General features: G+C 51.3%; 1 protein-coding gene across 13 annotated transcripts in view; it reads left to right on the forward strand.

Moving 5' to 3' along the window:
- The window catches only part of FMNL2 (formin like 2), a 152,851-nt gene that overhangs the window by 127,565 nt on the left and 7,430 nt on the right, over positions 1 to 17,856 (forward strand). For 8 of the 13 annotated variants that reach the window (XM_055717470.1, XM_055717472.1, XM_055717468.1 and 5 more), the window contains 14 exons: positions 3,158 to 3,268; positions 4,511 to 4,660; positions 6,643 to 6,744; positions 7,669 to 7,984; positions 8,427 to 8,627; positions 12,007 to 12,131; positions 13,374 to 13,576; positions 14,742 to 14,976; positions 15,637 to 15,705; positions 15,876 to 15,956; positions 16,312 to 16,441; positions 16,617 to 16,780; positions 17,048 to 17,149; positions 17,648 to 17,746. In XM_055717470.1, coding sequence (XP_055573445.1) covers positions 3,158 to 3,268; positions 4,511 to 4,660; positions 6,643 to 6,744; positions 7,669 to 7,984; positions 8,427 to 8,627; positions 12,007 to 12,131; positions 13,374 to 13,576; positions 14,742 to 14,976; positions 15,637 to 15,705; positions 15,876 to 15,956; positions 16,312 to 16,441; positions 16,617 to 16,780; positions 17,048 to 17,149; positions 17,648 to 17,746 — 2,088 coding nt within the window. Of the gene's footprint in view, positions 1 to 3,157; positions 3,269 to 4,510; positions 4,661 to 6,642; positions 6,745 to 7,668; positions 7,985 to 8,426; positions 8,628 to 9,792; positions 9,814 to 12,006; positions 12,132 to 13,373; positions 13,577 to 14,741; positions 14,977 to 15,636; positions 15,706 to 15,875; positions 15,957 to 16,311; positions 16,442 to 16,616; positions 16,781 to 17,047; positions 17,150 to 17,647; positions 17,747 to 17,856 lie in introns of all 13 variants that reach the window. The other 5 variants (XM_055717466.1, XM_055717469.1, XM_055717465.1 and 2 more) reach the window with 1 other exon arrangement.

Below are 17,856 nucleotides of genomic sequence, written 5' to 3' on the forward strand. Positions count from 1 at the left end.
TGATGTGATCCTGTTTTGGGGTGGGAGCAGAGCTGGAGGGCTTCCCATCTGGTCACGCTGGCTGTCTGCTAAGCGTCTGTGACACTTTATATTGTTTTAGTGCTGACCTTCATGTTAAAGACCTCTTTCTGCCAGGAATTAGGTGTTAAAGCACCCGGTGTGGTGTTCCCTACAGGCTTTGAACCCTCCAGTGTCAGTGGCTTGCAGCCCTGATGGCTGAGGCAGGCTTGCACCCTTGAGGGGACAGCAGAATAAAAAGGAGGTGGTGTGAGCAAGACCGGATGGCCTCTTTCTTGTTTGTAAAAAGAAAAAAAAAATATTACAGTGATCCCTGCAATTTTACTCAAGTTAGCAAGCTGCTGTCAGTAACTCTGTGACATGTTACGGTTGGTTTTGTGCCCTGTTACTGCAGTCCCAGTAAGGACGTGTTGGGAGTCACAGTGTACATCAGGTATTCTCAGATGTACATACAATTTAGTCTGTCATTTAACAGAAGGATTTGTCAGTCCTCAATACCTGACTCCTGGCCATTTTTCCCGTGCTTACAGGGAAGGGTAGTCGTATTTGGGAGTGGGAGGGTAGCACCGTGCAGCTTGGAAGCAAGGTGGTGGCAGCAGCCTGTGGCCAGCGCCTCACTGCAAGCTGGGGGATTTGCCCGCTGCTGTAAAAAAGCATCATCCCTCATCTTTATTTAAGATATTAAATAGTATGTTGTAAAGATGTAATAGGGAATATGCATGTGAGTGTGTGTGCGTATGAGCCTGATGAGCTGTGACTGTTCAGCATCCATCTGGATGGCCTGTAGGAAAATTCCCTGCCCCCCTCAGGCCACAGGTTGAAGGTAACACTTGAAAAAGGATAAATACATTTTTTTCAGGACTTGCCCAAATACTAATAAAATCTGCATCTTTGGGCTGCCCCCACCTACTATGGGCTTGACTATATGACAAGCCTAAAGCTAGAAGAGAGAGCTCGTTGCAAACGATTTGGCAGATCCTCTCGTTCTTGTCGCTGCCTGGCCCGAGCACGCTGCCATGAGCCGATGAGCATGCTGCCAGGCGTGGGGGGAGCGTGGCAGCCCCTGCCCACCGGCTCGCTGTGGTGCTGGTGTGGCCGGACCCTGCCGCTCACACCAGTGTGTGCCCAGCGCAGGCGTCGCTCCTGCCCGCAGGGTGGGATAAAACGGGCCCAGGCTCTGGGGTGGAACGTTAAAGCTCAAGTAATTCAAGGAGTTGAAGTGACTCAATGTAAACCAAGAGCTGTTCCTGCAGGACCTGGCTTCCGTGCTCCCTAAATGGAGAAGGCGAGAGCTTCCTGGGAAGCTGGAGGGGCTCCAGTTATTTGCATGAATCGACAAGGAGGGAAGAGCAACAAAAAGACAAAAGCATTTTAGAAAAGGTTCCTGTTGTTGGCATTGACTGACTTAGTTTTAAAAGCAAAAACTTTCTTAGGTTAGTTTTCGTTGACTGGATGAATTCCTTAGTTGTGTATGTAAGGATCTGAGAAAGGAAATGAGAATTTGGCCCTAACGCTGCAAGAGCCAAAGCAAGTACAACGAGAGTGCTTTTGAAACGGGATCTTGGCTCTGGGTGGTAGCACAGCACAGCAGGGTTCAGCTGGCGAGGGGTGGTACCGGCACTAGGAGGAACCATGGATACCGCAGGAATTGCAAAGGGTGCTGCAAAGACTCGAAACCTGCAGTTAGTTTTCCAGCTGTGTGGGTCGGGTTGTTTGGGTAAGAGATGGGTACGCACCAAGATGAGACATCACAGGAGCTCCTGGATGAGTCTTTAGACCATCTTCCTTCCTCTCTTCCTTGGGGCTGTCCCTGTTACCAGTCTTACAACTCTGCATTATCTAGGGTTAAAGTCATTTTGGAAACAGAGTGGTTAAAGCTGCTCAGGTTCTACGTGGGAAGGTGTAGCTGAAAGGTTTTGACTGACCGGTGCGGTGTCCCTGCGGTCCCAGTTCCTCCAGAGCTGGGCTGGTGTGGCTGGGAAAGTTTTTGTAGCAGCTGCTGGGAGCTCCAGCTAGAAGCATCAGCTTGGGACATCCTGGCCAGACCTGTAGGTCCAAGGCCACCATGCAGCACGAGTTCATCTTCTGGGCTCTACAACAGATCGCAGAGAACTGGCCGATTTCCTGTAGCAAATGGGTGATCCGGCGAGTGGCCTTCAGTTCTTTCTTCCCACAAAACGACCCAGGGACGTGGGGTCTCCTGCAGGGAAAGCATCCAAGGAAAATCAGGTTGCTTTGATTTTATCTTTTCAGGTTTGGTCTAGAAGTCTGGGAAGTGTCGCAGTAGATGTTGAGAGGCTGGTGTTGGTGCTGCTGCAGTGTTGCTAGCAGGGTGGAGTTATGCCCTTGAGAAGCCCAGCCAGGGACTGGGCAAACCATCTCTTAAAGCAGCTCGGAGGGTAACAGACGTGATCATCTGTGAGCTGAAAGAGGGCTGGGGGTACTTGTGTGGAGCAGGATTTGGCCATGCCTTACACTCCAGTGAAGGGCAAACCTTTTGGGGTTTGTAGCCTGATTCCTGCCGCGTTGCAGGAGGTTTTCCCCGCTGCTCGTACCGCTTGTGACCCACTTGTCCATCCCTTCACTGTGTCAGGATGTGTTTGGATGCCAGCGCCTATGATCTGGTCCCTCGTTCAGTTACCAAACCACAGCTTTGGAAATACGCTTTCTGCAAACGACAAAGCGCCTTTTGTGAAAGTCCCGTTTCCTAAGCTAGGGGTTCCAGTTGCAAAATTAATCTCACTTTTACAGGCCATTTCAGGAATGGCATTGTTTACTTAAGAGCTTGTGCGGCGCTTGTACAATGTCTGGCCGTGTGCGCTGGCATGGAAAGCGTTTGTGTTCACCGGCACGCAGCAAAGGTAGACTCTGCAGACATGACTTAATTTCTGGAACCCATGCTTCCCTTTATCGCAGCAGACAAACACCCTGTAAGCCCAAATCCAGCACCGGCTTGGAAAAATAAAGCTGCAGAATAGCAGGTCACGGTTTCTCCTTGTAGTAAGCACCAGGATTGGGGTCACTCGCTGTGTCTGACCCCTGGGGCCCCGGGAGAGCCGGCTCTGACCCGGCTCCTGGGGCTTTCGGGGACAGCCAGGGCCGTGCCGCTGCCTCTCACGTGCAGCCCTTCTCCCTGCAGGTGGCCTGCATGCAGTTCATCAACATCGTTGTCCACTCGGTGGAGGACATGAACTTCAGAGTCCACCTGCAGTACGAATTTACGAAGCTTGGTCTGGACGAGTACTTGGACGTGAGTATGGCCCTGGGTCTCCAGCACCTCGCAGCGTGGGTCTGCTCCCCGTGCTGGGGCTGTCTGCCGCCACGGTGGGTCCCCACCATGTCCCCCAGCTCTGCCACTGCCCAGCCTAGCCCTAAACATCCTCAAACCCCCTTACCCAAGCTCTTTTGGGAGGGCGCAGCAGGCTTGTCCCATTGTCTCTGCTAAAAATGCAGCGCCTGGGCTGCTGCCGGGGCTGTGGGCTGGAGCTGCCCCTGCCGAAGGAGAGCGGCTGCAGCTAACTGCAATTACAGACCGGCAGCTAAATTGGTGGCTTTGCCTTATGACAAAGGAAGGATGAACCGCAGCTGTCCTCGCCCGTGCCACGTTGCTGGCCTCCAGCTGCAGGCTGCTGGCCTCGCGTCGGCCCCGGCTCCGGTGCTGCCAGGACCCCCCTGTCCCTGCGTGAAAAATCCTCCTTTGAGCATCCTCCTGACAACGAGGTGTTCTCTGTGTCCTCTGGGAAACGCTGTCTTTCAGAAACAATATTTCCCCTCCTGTATTTTTCTCTCCCTGTCCTTGCCCTTGGGGGCACACAAACAGGGTTGTGGGGTTTTTTTTTCACCAACCTGTGAAAACAGGGTTGGTGTCGGCGGGGATTGATTTGTCCCTGCTGACTTTGCTCAGCAGCAGCCAGGGAGAGGTTTCTTGCTGTCTGCAAGAGGCATTTGTACGTGGTGGTACCGAGCACGGGTCTGTTCAGGGTCCCCAGGTGGCACAGACCCTGCAGTGTCGGGAACAGGCAGAGCTCTGATGTTGTCTTTGGAGATAAAGCCTGCGTTCTGAACACAGCAAACCCAGCGCCGGGTCAGTGAGAGCAATCAGAAGATTTGCTGCAGGCCGCATGGCTGCTTTCAGCCCAAACACAGGCCTCACCTCTGCCTGCTGGCCACTGGGCTGGTGGCCTCCGCGTGCAGCAGCCACCCAGCTCACTGGGCTCGCACCGTCCCCAGCATTCAGAGCTGGCCGTGGGCAAGGAGCAAGCACAGAGGGCAGCAGGCTTAGTGTCCATAGTACCAGCGGGTAAAGGTGCTGCTTGGCTTTAGCTGGAAGCTCTGGATGTTTGGTCTTAGAAAATGACTATCATTTATGACCCCGGCTAACATTAAAGGGCGAGGCTTTTCCTGGGTGAGGGAAGTGGCCTGGGCTCCCAGCACCCTCCCACCCCATTCGCTGCCCTGTGCTGAGCGATGCCTCCTCTGCTTGGGTTCACAGAAACTGAAACACACGGAGAGCGACAAACTGCAGGTGCAGATCCAAGCTTACCTGGATAACGTGTTTGATGTGGGAGCTTTACTGGAGGATGCTGAAACCAAGAATGCAGCCCTGGAAAGAGTTGAAGAACTGGAAGAAAACATTTCCCATGTTAGTACCGCGCTTTGTCACCTTGTCTGTGGGGTAGCTCAGAGCCCCCCCCCCCCCCCGGCTCGGGCTTCGCTGCTGCCCGCTTCGGAAGCTGGAAGTGCAGGCGCAGCAGGGCTGCAGTCTTTGGGGTGAGGTTCACTTAGAAAAAGCCTTAGGACAACTGTCCTTCTGTATTGGGGGAATAAGCAGATACTTGGCATACAAAGGAATTTGGGAGATTGCAGGCAGGTAAACTTCCTGGGTGCTTTTATGCTATATTTTGATCTTCATATTCTGCGTGTTCTAATTAACAGTTGCTCCACTTGCTACAAAGATTTGTTCATAAGCTGCTTATTGACCGGATGAGAAAACGTCTTGTTCTGTCATTTTATTTACTCCCCTATCTGACACAACCCCCAGCTTCTTACAAAAGAGCAGCATTGCCTCGTTAACGTGGGGTTTGACGTGCATTTCTGTGTACATCGAGGGATGGTTCGGCCGGTGCTGCGCAGTGCCTGCCCACCCGACTTCTTACATGGCCACCGCTGCAGTGCTTGCACACCTCAATACGAGCAGCCAGTTCATCCCCTGAAAGTTGCGGTGAGCTGGGAGGGGACGCCCCCCCTCCCCCCTGCCCCGTGCTGGGGGCCAGCTGAGCACCCCCAGGCCCCTGGCACGGCAGGTTTGCAGCCTTGGGGGTGTCAGCTTCAGTTCAGCTGTGGTTCCAGGTGGAGTCACTTGGCGAACGGTACCTCTGCACAGAGGTATCTTATGAGCTGGGAAAGCTTATTTACATAGAAACTGCAAATTACCTAGCAATGCAATACCGGTAAATAGAGCAGATAACCATCCCATCTGTGTCTTAAAACACAGTACTGGGCTCGAGAGGGATGCAACTGGAAAATAGTGCTGTGCAGGTATTCGGGGTTCGCTCAGTTCAGTGTTTGCTCTCGGCTTTTCTGTCCTGTACCTTCTTGGTGTCAATTACTTTAGTCCAGAGAACATAACTTGGCTTTTTAAAAATCAAAATATATTTCCATATTTTAAAAAATAATCATTAAAGGGTCATTATGCTTCCCATACTGCCATCCCTTAGGATGAATATGTTCTTAAAACACCTTGCCGTGTAGTATTTGCCCCTTTGAGGGGGCAAATTTTAATTTTTTTATTTTTTATTTGCCTTTTCTGCTAGAGACAAGTGATTCAGTAGAAAGGGCATAGTTTGCTTTGCAGATTTGCTCCTTTTAGCTGGCTAGAAACTTAACAGTTTACTCTGGTAGCAAATTTTTAAGGGCTTGCTTCTGATCCCTTGTTACATAAACTAGGCTCATCCCAGGAGTATGAACATAATTTTCTGTCATGTGTTGACAGAAATACTAATAATAGTATCTCAGAAGTTTTATCTCCAAAACACAGCCACCAGTGCCACCTCTGCAGCCTCTCCTGAGTCGGCATCATTGGTGGTGATGGAAAAAGCCAACAAAAACTGTAGAGCTTTCAGATCTCGGGTTCATGGGGCTGGCAAAAAATAACAATAAATCAAGAGACAATGGAGGAAAAAAAAATAAACTCTTTCATTCATTACTGGTCAAATTAGCCTCATTGTGAGAGGTGACATTTATAGGTTCCGCCATTTCAGCTTCTCGTGGTTTTGCAATAGTGCCATTGTGGTATTCTGGGGGGTTTGGGGGTTTCAGATTGGACTCAGGGTGTATGAATATAGCTGCATTCAAAGTGCTTTATTGTAGAGGGGGCTGTCTTACCTGGACAGGTTCAGCGCTACAGTCCGGCCACGTTCCTGCTGGTCATAGCTGAAGGATAACGTTCATCGTCAGAGGGGACACTTAGTGCAGGAACCCTTCTTTTTCCCAAAGGAGACTTCAGGGTTTAGTAGAATATCAGCGATGTACCACGTACCATTGCTCCAACACACATTCTCAACATTTTGGTTGGGAAAACTACTGTTACCGACATACATAATCTATTTCTTTTTTGAATGATAGTTATCTGAAAAACTCCAAGATACAGAGAATGAAGCCATGGCAAAGATTGTGGAACTGGAAAAACAACTTATGCAAAGAAACAAAGAACTGGATGTGATTCGGGTAAGTGCAATGGGAAAGCTTGGGCTGGATGCCACGTGTCACGGGAGCGATCTCCGGTGTGCTTGGTGCATGGGAGGTAACGGCTCTGGGACAAGTGTCTTCGTTAGCTTCCTAATTTTGAACCTAGGGTAGATTTCAAGTAAAATTACTTGTGTGTGTTCTCAAAGATGGACATAAAACTCTGAACACGCCAGCAAATCAGTGAGTGAGGCTGCTCAGGTCTGTAGCATTTCTGTTGGGAGCTTTGTCCGTGTGGTTGGCCGCAGAGGAGCACTGGAGGTAGACCTGGTGTCCTTCGGGGCAGGAGCAAGTGCGCTGTGTCTGTGCTGTCAGGCACAGCCAGCTTTCTGTGCACAACCCTCACTTGGTACTTCATGGTGTACAAACTTAATAAAAAAAATTAATATTAACTAACTTCAGCCTAAAACATCATCGCAAAGGGTGGCTGCTTTCAGGGTTCCTTTGGAGGGTCTGCTCTGGGTACGTGGAGGTACAGTTTCCCCTCTAGATCAGGAGCTCCGTTCCTGCTTCCCCCTATGGGCCAACGTTTGCTCATAGCCAGAGCCACCAGCGAGGTGTCAGATAATCTGTTGAAATCAAGTAGCGTGCCAACACTACATATTTAAGACCAGTGTAAGAAAAAATAAGAGGCATCATGAAAAAGTGATGATGAGAAGTTCTGCACCCCCAGGTGTCGGTGCCCACAGGTGAGATTGCTCCAAGGACTCAGTACTGTACATGCTGCTGCCTTGGGGATAAAACACGAAATGAATTCTTCCTCACCAATGAAGGCATACAGTTGGCATCAGAGCTCACTGTTATTTAGAGCCTGGTGCAGTGACCAGCCCGTGTCAGGCTCTTCTGTTTCTGGCACTGGTATTCTGTTTCACCAGTGCAAATGCTTTGCTTCTGCTGCATTCTCAGGAAATCTACAAAGATGCAAATACTCAGGTTCACACCTTGAGAAAAATGGTGAAAGAAAAAGAAGAAGCCATCCAACGACAGTCAACGCTGGAGAAAAAGATCCATGAACTGGAGAAACAGGGAACCATTAAGATCCAGAAGAAAGGTGATGGTGACATTGCTATCCTCCCTGTTGCTCTGGCCTCTGGGATGGTACCAGCAGGGTCAGAGGCTGTGTCTGGAACGTGTGTCGCACCGGTTGCTGGAGCTGCATCTTCAGTACCATTGCCACCACCTCCACCACCACTACCCGCCTTAGCAATGGCATCAGAGGCAGGTGAGAAGCGTTCTGTCCCAGAGACTTGGGCTGGCTAGGGCCTGGAGGTGGAGTTTGTTGTGCTGGGGACAGTCACAGCAGCCTGACAAAACTGCCTTCAGTTGTAGTGAGCCTGCAGGTTGTGGCACCTTGCAGCAGCCGAGGGTGCTGAGATCCCCAGCTGTGCTTGCACTCATTCTCTGGGTGGCTCCCATGTTTGTCTGATCCATTCCCGAGCCCTTCAGTTGATAGGAAAATATATTCTCTTCCTTCATCAGGGTAGTTTTCTCCCATGTTAATGCACAGAAGTACTTTGGTGAGGGGTCCAACAAATGCTTGGGCAAATATAGCAGTGGAGAGGTGTATAGTGGGGGTAAGGTGGGTGTTGTGACGTTTCCTGCATGTGCTTGTGATATTTCAGTCCGTGTTCATGGTAATACCTTGTTTTCCCTTGATTTTGTAGTGCAAAATGGTCCTGTTTCCGTGCCGATGCCGCCTCCACCGCCACCGCCACCCCCACCTCCGCCGCCACCGCCGCCTCCTCTCCCAGGCCCATCTTTGGAGATGGCTCCTGCAGCTCCGCTGCCTCCCCCACCGCCGCCGTCGGCACCCCCCCTGCCCGGGACAGCTTCTCCCACCGTGGTGTTCAACTCAGGGCTCGCAGGTAAAACACCCGCGTGTCTCCCAGCTGTGCTGGTCGCTGGCAGGGCAAGCAAAGGCAAGGTCAGGGCACGCCAGCTAGAGCACTGGGCTACCAAGGTGGGACTTCGTTAGTCACCTAAATCACACCCATTACCTCTCACGGGTATTACACCCAGAGGGGCTTATGAAGGGAAAGAGCATTTATCAATCGAATGGTTTTGGTTTGGTCTGGATGAGATGGCTTCTTCAGTGAAACTAAAGCTATTGCCAAAAATATTTTTCAAACGGACCATTTTTGGCTTTAAGCAAACAAAATACGGTTTTGAAAGAAACCATGAAGAAATATCTGTGCAAAGAGAAGGCAAACTTTCTGTAATTTTTTTGGAAGGAAGAAAAATTTACTGACAGCCTTTAATCACAGCTTTATATGCTCTCTGACATGTGCCAAGCATCTCAGGCAACAAGTGAGTGCTAACTGGTATCACATCATGCCCCCTCCCCAGGAAATCTCAAGAGCACATTGAGTCCAGAAAGAGGGACCAAGGAGCTCTGATTAATAGCTTTTTTTTTTTTGAAGACCGATAAAGTATTCCAGCCTTTAAAGTTTCCTCCGGAAGTGCAAAGTATCATGGAACTAGAGGGTTATTACAACAAAAAAAGGCAGAAAAGGCAGGACACAGGCTGGGGCTGATCCCTCACCGTGGGTTTGGCAGGGCAGGCAGGGGTCCTGCAGTGCGTGGTGCGGAGCGGTGGCAGGGCTGGATGTGGCCATGGTGGTGCTTGGAGGGCTGCCGGGGGCAGGGGGGCTGCCGTGAGCCCCAGGGCTTGTGCCCAGACCCCGGTGCCTTGGCCTGGCACCCTGGCAGTGCTCGCTGGGGAGGGGGTGGCGGAGCAAGTCCTGCTTCTGCCCGGGGCAGCGCTGAGCCCACCGACGGCGGGGCAAGTCCCCTGCACTGAGCCCCCTGCACCAGTGCTTGGGAGAGGTGCCCCCAGCCAGCTGGGGTGGGTGTTTCGTTCTTCAGGGGGGTAGGAGAGGGAAAGTGCCTTTTCTTACAGTGGCTGTGCAGAAGGGAGCGTTTCTCAGGGCAGGAACCTGCCGGGTCAGAGGGGAGTCAGTGAAATAACAAATTTTGCTTTTCTGACCGTTGCTAACGTTCTTTTCTCTGTTCTTTCTGCTTCCTGGTAAGATGGGCCAATCAAGCTCTTCTGTAGGTTGCTTTCTGCTAAGTATTCACCTACCTCTCCACGTTTCCCTCTGTGCTGTGCCCCTGTGTGTGCCCGTGGACTTGTGCGGGTGATGGGAGGGCGGTGGGGAGCGGAGGGCTGGTGCAGGGACCTGTGGCTGGAGCATGCTGTAGCTTTGGGGGTGCTGTCAGCCATCGGGATTTGGCACACAGAAGGCCCCGATTCAGCAAAGCACTTCAGCGAGTAATTAAGATCCTGAGCCGTCCTCAAGCCGTGCTCCCGGCGCCGGCTGCACCGAGGAGGGGCTTCTCCCAGTGAGGCCCAGTGCTGAGCTGCGGCAGTTCCCGCCGGCTGCCGGTCCCCTCTGCGGGGTCTGCTGCCAGTGACACGTCCCCACGGGTCTGCTGGCAGTGACATGACTCCCAGGAACGTCACCTTGCCAGGGCTCTGTAATGGAGGAGGAAGGGAAATTCTGAGAGATTTTGATGAGCTACATCAGGAACCGGCCCATGAGACAGTTAGCTTCCTTTCCTATCCTGAAATAACCCAGGAGCAGTAAATAATCTGTTCTCCTCTAGGCACAAATGGGAAAATTCTTTTTCATGGATGTTTCAGATGGAAAAAGCTATTTATTTTGGGAATTATTTTGAAGTAACCAATACAATTCTTAAAATACACAGCTGAATGTTGTGTATGTTCCCTGTTATTCACTTACGGTTCTTTGTTTCAAGCAAATACTCTTGCCAGTAATTTATTCTTTGCGATGTCCCTGCAAAATGAGCGCAAGCCTGAAAGGGGCATGGACACACAACTCGATTCTTGGTTTTTAAAGTGGAATGACAAAGCAAGAGAAATGTTTTTGCCTTCACCCAGCTCCGGTGCACAGCAGGACTGTCCCCTCAAAAAGGTTGTCTCTGTCCTGGCAAAAACATACAGACAGAATCGTTATGGGAAAGTAAAATAATTATTTGCTCAAGTGCTTTGCAACCTGGGAAACCAGCCATCTTCTGAAACGGAGGGGAAAAAAAGTCTAGTATCTCTATAGAGCATTGAATATTTAGGAGGATTGCTCCTGCTACAGATGCAGGGCTGGCAGGAGTCGGGAGTAAACACGGGACAGAATGAGACCAAACGTGATCTGTCCTCGGCTGGGGGAGCAGGGGCTGTCCCCTGCATGCCTTTGCCGCTGACCGCCACTGCAGCCTGCGTGGCTCTTTTTTTCCAGCACTGGAGTGGAAGGACCAGGGTTTCTATTTAATGTTTGCAGCTTGAAAGAAACGATGCATTTTCTAGGTAATTCAGGAGCAAAACGTTGACTGATTGCTTTAACGAACATCCTGAAGTTGTTAGTTGCTACAAAATCGTGTTTACATCAAGATACAAAGAAATGAGACCTGAATTACCGAAATTATTCATGTACCTTCCAGATCTGTTAGGAATAGGAATAGAAATAGAAAAGTGTTTTCTTTGCTCCAGTGTTGCTTTCTTGTACTCTGTTCACAGATTAATGAGAGTAGGACTTGGTCTTCATTTTCAAAGCTTCTCTAAGTTACTAAGTCGTTAACTGCTTCTGCACCGTGCCAGAAGATTAAACCTGTTATTTGCACCATGTTAAAGCTCACGTGTGCTGCAGCCCACCCCCTTTTGCTTTAAAAGACAAGCGTGGTGAGAAGCAGCACTGCCCCACTGCAGCAGGCGGTGGGAGGGGTCGCTCCCCTTGCCAAAACCTTGGGAAAGGGGCTTTTTTTCTTTCTTGTTACCTATTCTGCATTGAGTTTTGTGACACAGACCACAGATCAGCTGTGCATCGGCTCGCACAGGGGTGGGCTCTGCGATGAGCAGGAGAGGGTTAAATTCGACCACTCTCTCCATTTTCTATAACGTTTAAAAATAGCCTGGGCTTTTAAATCAATCCAGACAACATGCGGTAATAAAGTCATAGCACATTTCCTTCAGTGAAGTTTTCACAGCCTCTGGCACTTAGTCCAGTCCTGCGGAGGCTGGGGCTGAAGCAGCGGGGGGTGGATGGCAGCCTCCCAGCACGCCGTGCCTGTTGAGGCAGCAGGATCCTTCCAGGCTTCCCAGTCTGATGATTTAGCTCTGGCCAGTTCTACCTCCAGTGCTGAAATGCCGACTCGAAAGCTGCAGTCTGGGCATGCGGGGTGTTTTGTCAGCGATGGGGGAATTTGTCATTTCCTCTCCTCTGGTGTCTTTAGCTGTGAAAATCAAGAAACCGATCAAGACCAAGTTCCGCATGCCGGTCTTCAACTGGGTCGCCCTCAAACCCAACCAGATCAATGGGACGGTCTTCAACGAAATAGATGACGAAAGGATCCTGGAGGTATGAGTGCTGCTTGCTGCCTTCTGCCTCCCGCTTCTGTCTGTAACACCAGCGCGTGTCGGCCTTCGCAGGGGTAGGGCACAGGCGCTGATGTGGCAAAGGGCTCACCCAGTGGTCCCAGTACCCAGCAGGTTGGTGAGAGTGCCTCGGGTGAGAAGGGGGGGTGGCAGCTGGTAGTATCGGTTGTAAAGGGTTGTCATGGTTTAACCCTGGCCGGCAACCCAGCACCACGACCGCTCGCTCACTCCCCCTCGCCCAGAGGGATGGGGAGGGGGATCGGAAAGGAATGGCAGACTCGAGGGCTGAGATAAGAACAATTTAATAGGTAAAGCAAAAGCCGCGCACACAAGCACAGCAAAGCAAGGGATTCATTCCCCACTTCCCACGGGCAGGCAGGCGTTCGGCCATCCCAGGGCAGCAGGGCTCCATCACACGGTTACTCGGGAAGACAAACGCCACAGTGCCAGATGTCCCCCCCCTTCCTTCTTCCTCCCCCAGTTTATATACTCAGCATGATGCCATATGGTATGGAATACCTCTTTGGGTAGCTTGGGTCCTCTGTCCTGGCCACGTCCCCTCCCAGTTTTCTGTGCCCCTCCATCCCTCTCGCTGGCAGGGCCCAAGGAACTGAGAAGTCCTTGACTTAGTATAAACATCACCCAGAAACAACTAAAAACATCAGCACGTTATCAACGCTGTTCTCTCACCAAATCCAAGCCACAGCACTGCACCAGCTACTGAGAAGAAAATGAACTCTTTCCCAGCTGAAACCAGTACAAAAGTATATACCTGTTGTGTGCCTGTCTTTAAAACACATCACCCGAGATGAGGAAGATGCATTTTTCCCAGCCTAAAATCGCTGGTCAGGTCTGCAGGAGTCAGGCGTGGGTGGGCAGCCGCGTGCCAGGGAGCGGCGCCTGGGGCAGCACGGGGCAGAGCTGGGTACGCGGGGCTCGCAGCTCCCTGTGCCCTGGAGGTGCACATGGCTGCGTAAAGCACGAGTGCTAACACGAGTATTTTCCTGAGCTTTTGAGCATGCGTGGGGCTGTGGGGGGTGGAGGCCAGCTTTCCCGATCCCGAGCTCGGGAGCGCCTGGTTGTTGCATCCTGCAGCCCCCGATCAGAGTACTGTGATGTGGCCCTGGCCGCTGCAAGGCTCGTACTGCAGTTCTGGCACAGTCCTAGGCAGCAGAGGTTTTAGTCTTCACTGCGGGAGGGATAAATCATTTTCTTTCCTTTTTAGGATTTAAATGTGGATGAGTTTGAAGAAATATTCAAAACAAAAGCCCAAGGTCCAGCTATTGATCTTACTTCGAGCAAGCAAAAGATAACTCAGAAAGGGTCAAACAAAGTCACATTACTGGATGCCAACAGGGCCAAAAATCTTGCCATTACTTTAAGAAAAGCTGGAAAGACGGCAGATGAAATATGCAAAGCTATTCACGTGTAAGTAAAACACTTGTCAGCAAAGAAATCATGTTCAGGATTTACTGTGTTTTTTGGTAAGTGGAATGGTTTTTTGAATTGGCAGTTGATACAAATGTTTTTGCATCTGGAAAAAATCCAGGAGTAAGGATGGAACCATTTTGAATTCCCAGAAATCAAATTCCCTTGAACTAAAATAAAAACCTTTAGGTTTATGTCACTGGATCACTGTTTAGGCTTAACAATTAAACGCTTCTTTTATTAAAGAAGTCAATTCCTGTATACCCTCAGCATGCCGTCACACGGTGCACCTCTCGTTCTATCTGCGCAGTACTTTCTGGTGCACAGCTCCCTCCGAAGCCAGGAAGATGCGACTATTTGAGTTTGCTCTGTAAAGCACGAGTTTGTCTAAGAGCACTGGAAGGGTTTTGCATAGAATGAGGTTTGTGGGGTGGCCCCAGGCGGTACCGAACCCCGGTGCGATGCAGGAGTGCCCGAGGTGCCTGGCAGACCCTCCCCACGGGAGTGCAGCGAGCGGCTCGACGCGCCATCCCGCGCAGGTACGGACCCTCGCCGGCAGCTCCCGGGGACGGAGCACAGGTGTACCTGCTCCTTGGGGCTCATCCGAACCCATCCCAAAGCACTTGGTGGTACTTGGCGGCCGTGGCAAACATCTCTGTTAAGGAAAATCTTCAAAATCTGGATGCACAAGCCTGATTTGGGTGGGGAGGGGGACCCAGACCCGCTGCAGATGGAGGCAGCTTCAGAAGTTGCGGTTTACGGGGCTCCGGCTCAAATTAAATAAAACTGGCATTTGGTCCTCCCCGCCTATCTTCGCTGATAAAAATGTGTGACCGTGGAGGGCTTGGGGGGAATGACCACGTCTCTGGAAACAGAAACAGGGTGCCCAGCAGCACCGTTGCCATCAGCCGAGCAGCCTTGCTCGCAGCCTCACGTGCAGGGGCTTCGTGTGCAGGACCGTGCCCCCCACCCCAGCCAGGGCAACAAGAGCTGGAGTAGCCACGGCTGCTTCATAGCTTCTCATTGCTTCCCTGGCTCGGGCTCACCTGTAGCCAAGCAGCGCAGGAGGCAGAGCTGCCTTTGGCAGCTTTCTCACATCATTTACATTTCCGTCATTTTGCATAGGGCTCTGTCGTAACACCGCTTGTGGTTCGCTATCGCGCAGGTTTGACCTGAAAACGTTGCCAGTGGATTTTGTGGAATGCCTCATGCGGTTCCTGCCCACTGAGAATGAAGTGAAAGTGCTGCGGCTCTACGAGCGGGAAAGGAAACCCATCGAGAACCTGTCGGACGAAGACCGGTTCATGATGCAGTTCAGCAAGATCGAGAGGCTAATGCAGAAGATGACCATCATGGCCTTCATAGGCAACTTTGCAGAAAGCATCCAGATGCTGACCCCGGTGAGCGAGGGGCTAGCCCCGGAGACAGCAGTGCGATCTGTGGCTGTGCAGGACCAGGGCCAGCATTCCGGGGGGTCCAGCCTCCCCCCAAGAGCTGCAGGGCACGGGCCAGCTTGCAGGGAGCCCTGCAGCCACACGCTGGTGTGGGGCTGTCGGTGGAAAGATGATAGAGGTTTTAATTTTTCTAAGATGGGAGAGAGTGTTTGAAAGTCAGCTGGTGGTTTTACCTTCTCACAGGGACAGAATGAGAAACACACAAATTAAAAAGTGGTTTTCTGGCTATATTTTCATATATCAGTGACTCTGATACCCCAGGTGCTGTTTGTATTGCACCTTGTAGCCTGGACTGCTAGGGAGTGTTAGCAGTGCTGGTCCCTGGGCTCTTTGAAGTGTGTCCCGTCCAGCCTGATGCATCTTCCACAGTCACAAGGATTGAAATGTAAATACGCTTTTACCCAGCCACATCTGAGTGTGGTAAATCCACGGCGCAGATGAACTGTGTGCAATCCTGATGTGTCAGGGCAGGATAACATTTATGCCAGGGCTCATGGTGTGGATGAAAAACAAGAGTTTTTTTTCAGAATGTGAGTGTGTAGAGCTTAATTTTATTCTTGCGTTTGGGCGTGCATTAACTAAAGCTCTTCCTGTGTTTACCTGCAGCAACTTCACGCAATAATAGCTGCATCTGTCTCAATAAAGTCATCCCAAAAACTTAAGAAGATACTGGAGGTAGGTCTGATTTTAGAGAAGTTCGGTATCTCCATCACTCACCGGTGTCCCCCCTTACACACGCCGGAGCTGTACGCCAATGCTGCCCTACTGGCTCTCGTTCCAGAGCTTCCTAAAGTGCCTTGCGTTTGTCCTGAAAATCTGTGCTCTACTCTGTTTCATCCTGGCAGATAATCTTGGCTCTTGGAAACTACATGAACAGCAGTAAACGAGGAGCTGTGTATGGATTTAAGCTACAGAGCTTAGACCTGGTAAGTAAACTGGAGCTGCCTCGTGGGGAGCGGTGGGAACGCGGTTCATGGCCGCGGCGAGGGGCTGCTGGGGCACTCAGTCGGTGCTTTCCAGCCGGTGAAGACGGAGCAGCAGCAGGGAAGGCGCTCACTGCCAGGCAGGATGAGTTTGCTTTGCTTATCTTTTTTTGGGGGAGCTGCTTAGGAGAAGGCACGTGTCTTCAGAAGCTCTGGAGTCCACAGCTCCACACCCACCTGCTAAACAATTAAACAAGCTTTTACAGCCACCCCTCAGCTGGAGAAGCACCAGTCGAGTCGCTTTGCTTAGAGCCTGCTGCCCCTCCACCCAAGCAGCCTCTTTGCCTTTTCTCCCCAGCTCCTAGAAACAAAGTCAACAGACCGAAAGCAGACTCTGCTGCACTATATTTCTAACGTGGTCAAGGAGAAGTACCAGCACGTGTCCCTCTTCTACAACGAGCTTCATTACGTGGAGAAGGCTGCTGCAGGTACTGTGACCCTCCTGTGCCTGGTGAGCGGTGGTGGCACGCATGCCATGCGAAGGACTTCACGGCACACCATGCAGGGGCTGTGGGGGCTCTTCTGGGTGGGGAAATCGTTCAGACTGTGGCTCCGGACACTTGCACAGTGGGAGTGATGCAGCGTTTCTGTTTTATTTCGTAGTGTCTCTTGAAAACGTCCTCTTGGACGTGAAGGAGCTGCAGAGGGGCCTGGACCTGACGAAGCGCGAGTACACCATGCATGACCACAACACGATGCTGAAGGAGTTCATTCAGAACAATGAAGGGAAGCTGAAGAAACTGCAGGACGATGCCAAAATAGCCCAGGTATATTTTTATTCTCAGGGTTTGGCGAGAAGGCGAGTGACACGGTGAGCAGCGTGTCACTGCAAAGGATGTGCACACAGCAAGGAGGAGAGGGGCAGCAGCGCTGTGTGTCTGTTCCCAAGTTCAAGTGCTGATGCAGATGTGCTGCTCTGAGCCAAGGGTGTCATGTGCAGGCAAAAGCTAGACCCTTTACAGTGAATGCTGCAGTGTGGGATGGTGAGCTTCTCTTGAAGTACGTGCAGCGCAGTCAGTCTGTGCCTTTTGCAGGATGCCTTTGATGATGCTGTGAAGTACTTCGGGGAGAATCCCAAGACGACACCCCCTTCGGTCTTTTTCCCAGTGTTTGTCCGGTTTGTGAAGGCCTACAAGGTAACCAGGAGCATCCTCCTCTTCTGTTCTGTCCTTCTGAGCCCAGTCTGGTACCTCTGTGGCTCCAGGCTCCCAAAACTCTGGCTTGTGGCTCCCTGTAGCTCTGGGGCAGCGTGAGCCACCCCAACAGCATAGCACTGAGCCACCCCGACAGCATAGCACCAGCAGTGGGGGCAGCACAGGCAGCTGTTCCGGGGTTATTGTCAGGGCTGAACAGCAGCACAGCTGTTTAAGGCGCTGGAGGGATCCTCAGAAATCATCTGGGTGGCTGAGCTTACACCTTTAACCCTGAATATGTGTCTCCTGGGACTGGGAGAGGATGGTGTGTGTGACCTAGGAGGGTCTTTCCCAGCCCAGTTTTTGCAGACTGCGTTGCAGCACCTCCGCTTGCTTCCTCGGAGAGCCCCGCGGTAGCGGGTGATGGGGTTACTCATTTGTAATGTTTGGGTTCCCTATAGCAGTTGGAAGCTGTAACCTGTGTTTTTTGTGATATAATAGCAAGCAGAAGAAGAGAATGAGTTGAGAAAAAAGCAGGAACAGGCCTTAATGGAAAAACTTATGGAACAAGAAGCATTGATGGAGCAACAGGACCAAAAGGTATGAAACAGATGTGTCTTACAGGCAGGAGCCATCGTGTTCATGTGTTTTTCCTGATAGTTCAGAAACCTCAGCTCTGTATAAGCAATTTAGTTGCCCAATTTGTAGTT

This window comes from Falco cherrug, chromosome 8, assembly GCF_023634085.1.
Source record: "Falco cherrug isolate bFalChe1 chromosome 8, bFalChe1.pri, whole genome shotgun sequence".
NCBI classification, from domain to species: Eukaryota; Metazoa; Chordata; class Aves; order Falconiformes; family Falconidae; genus Falco; species Falco cherrug.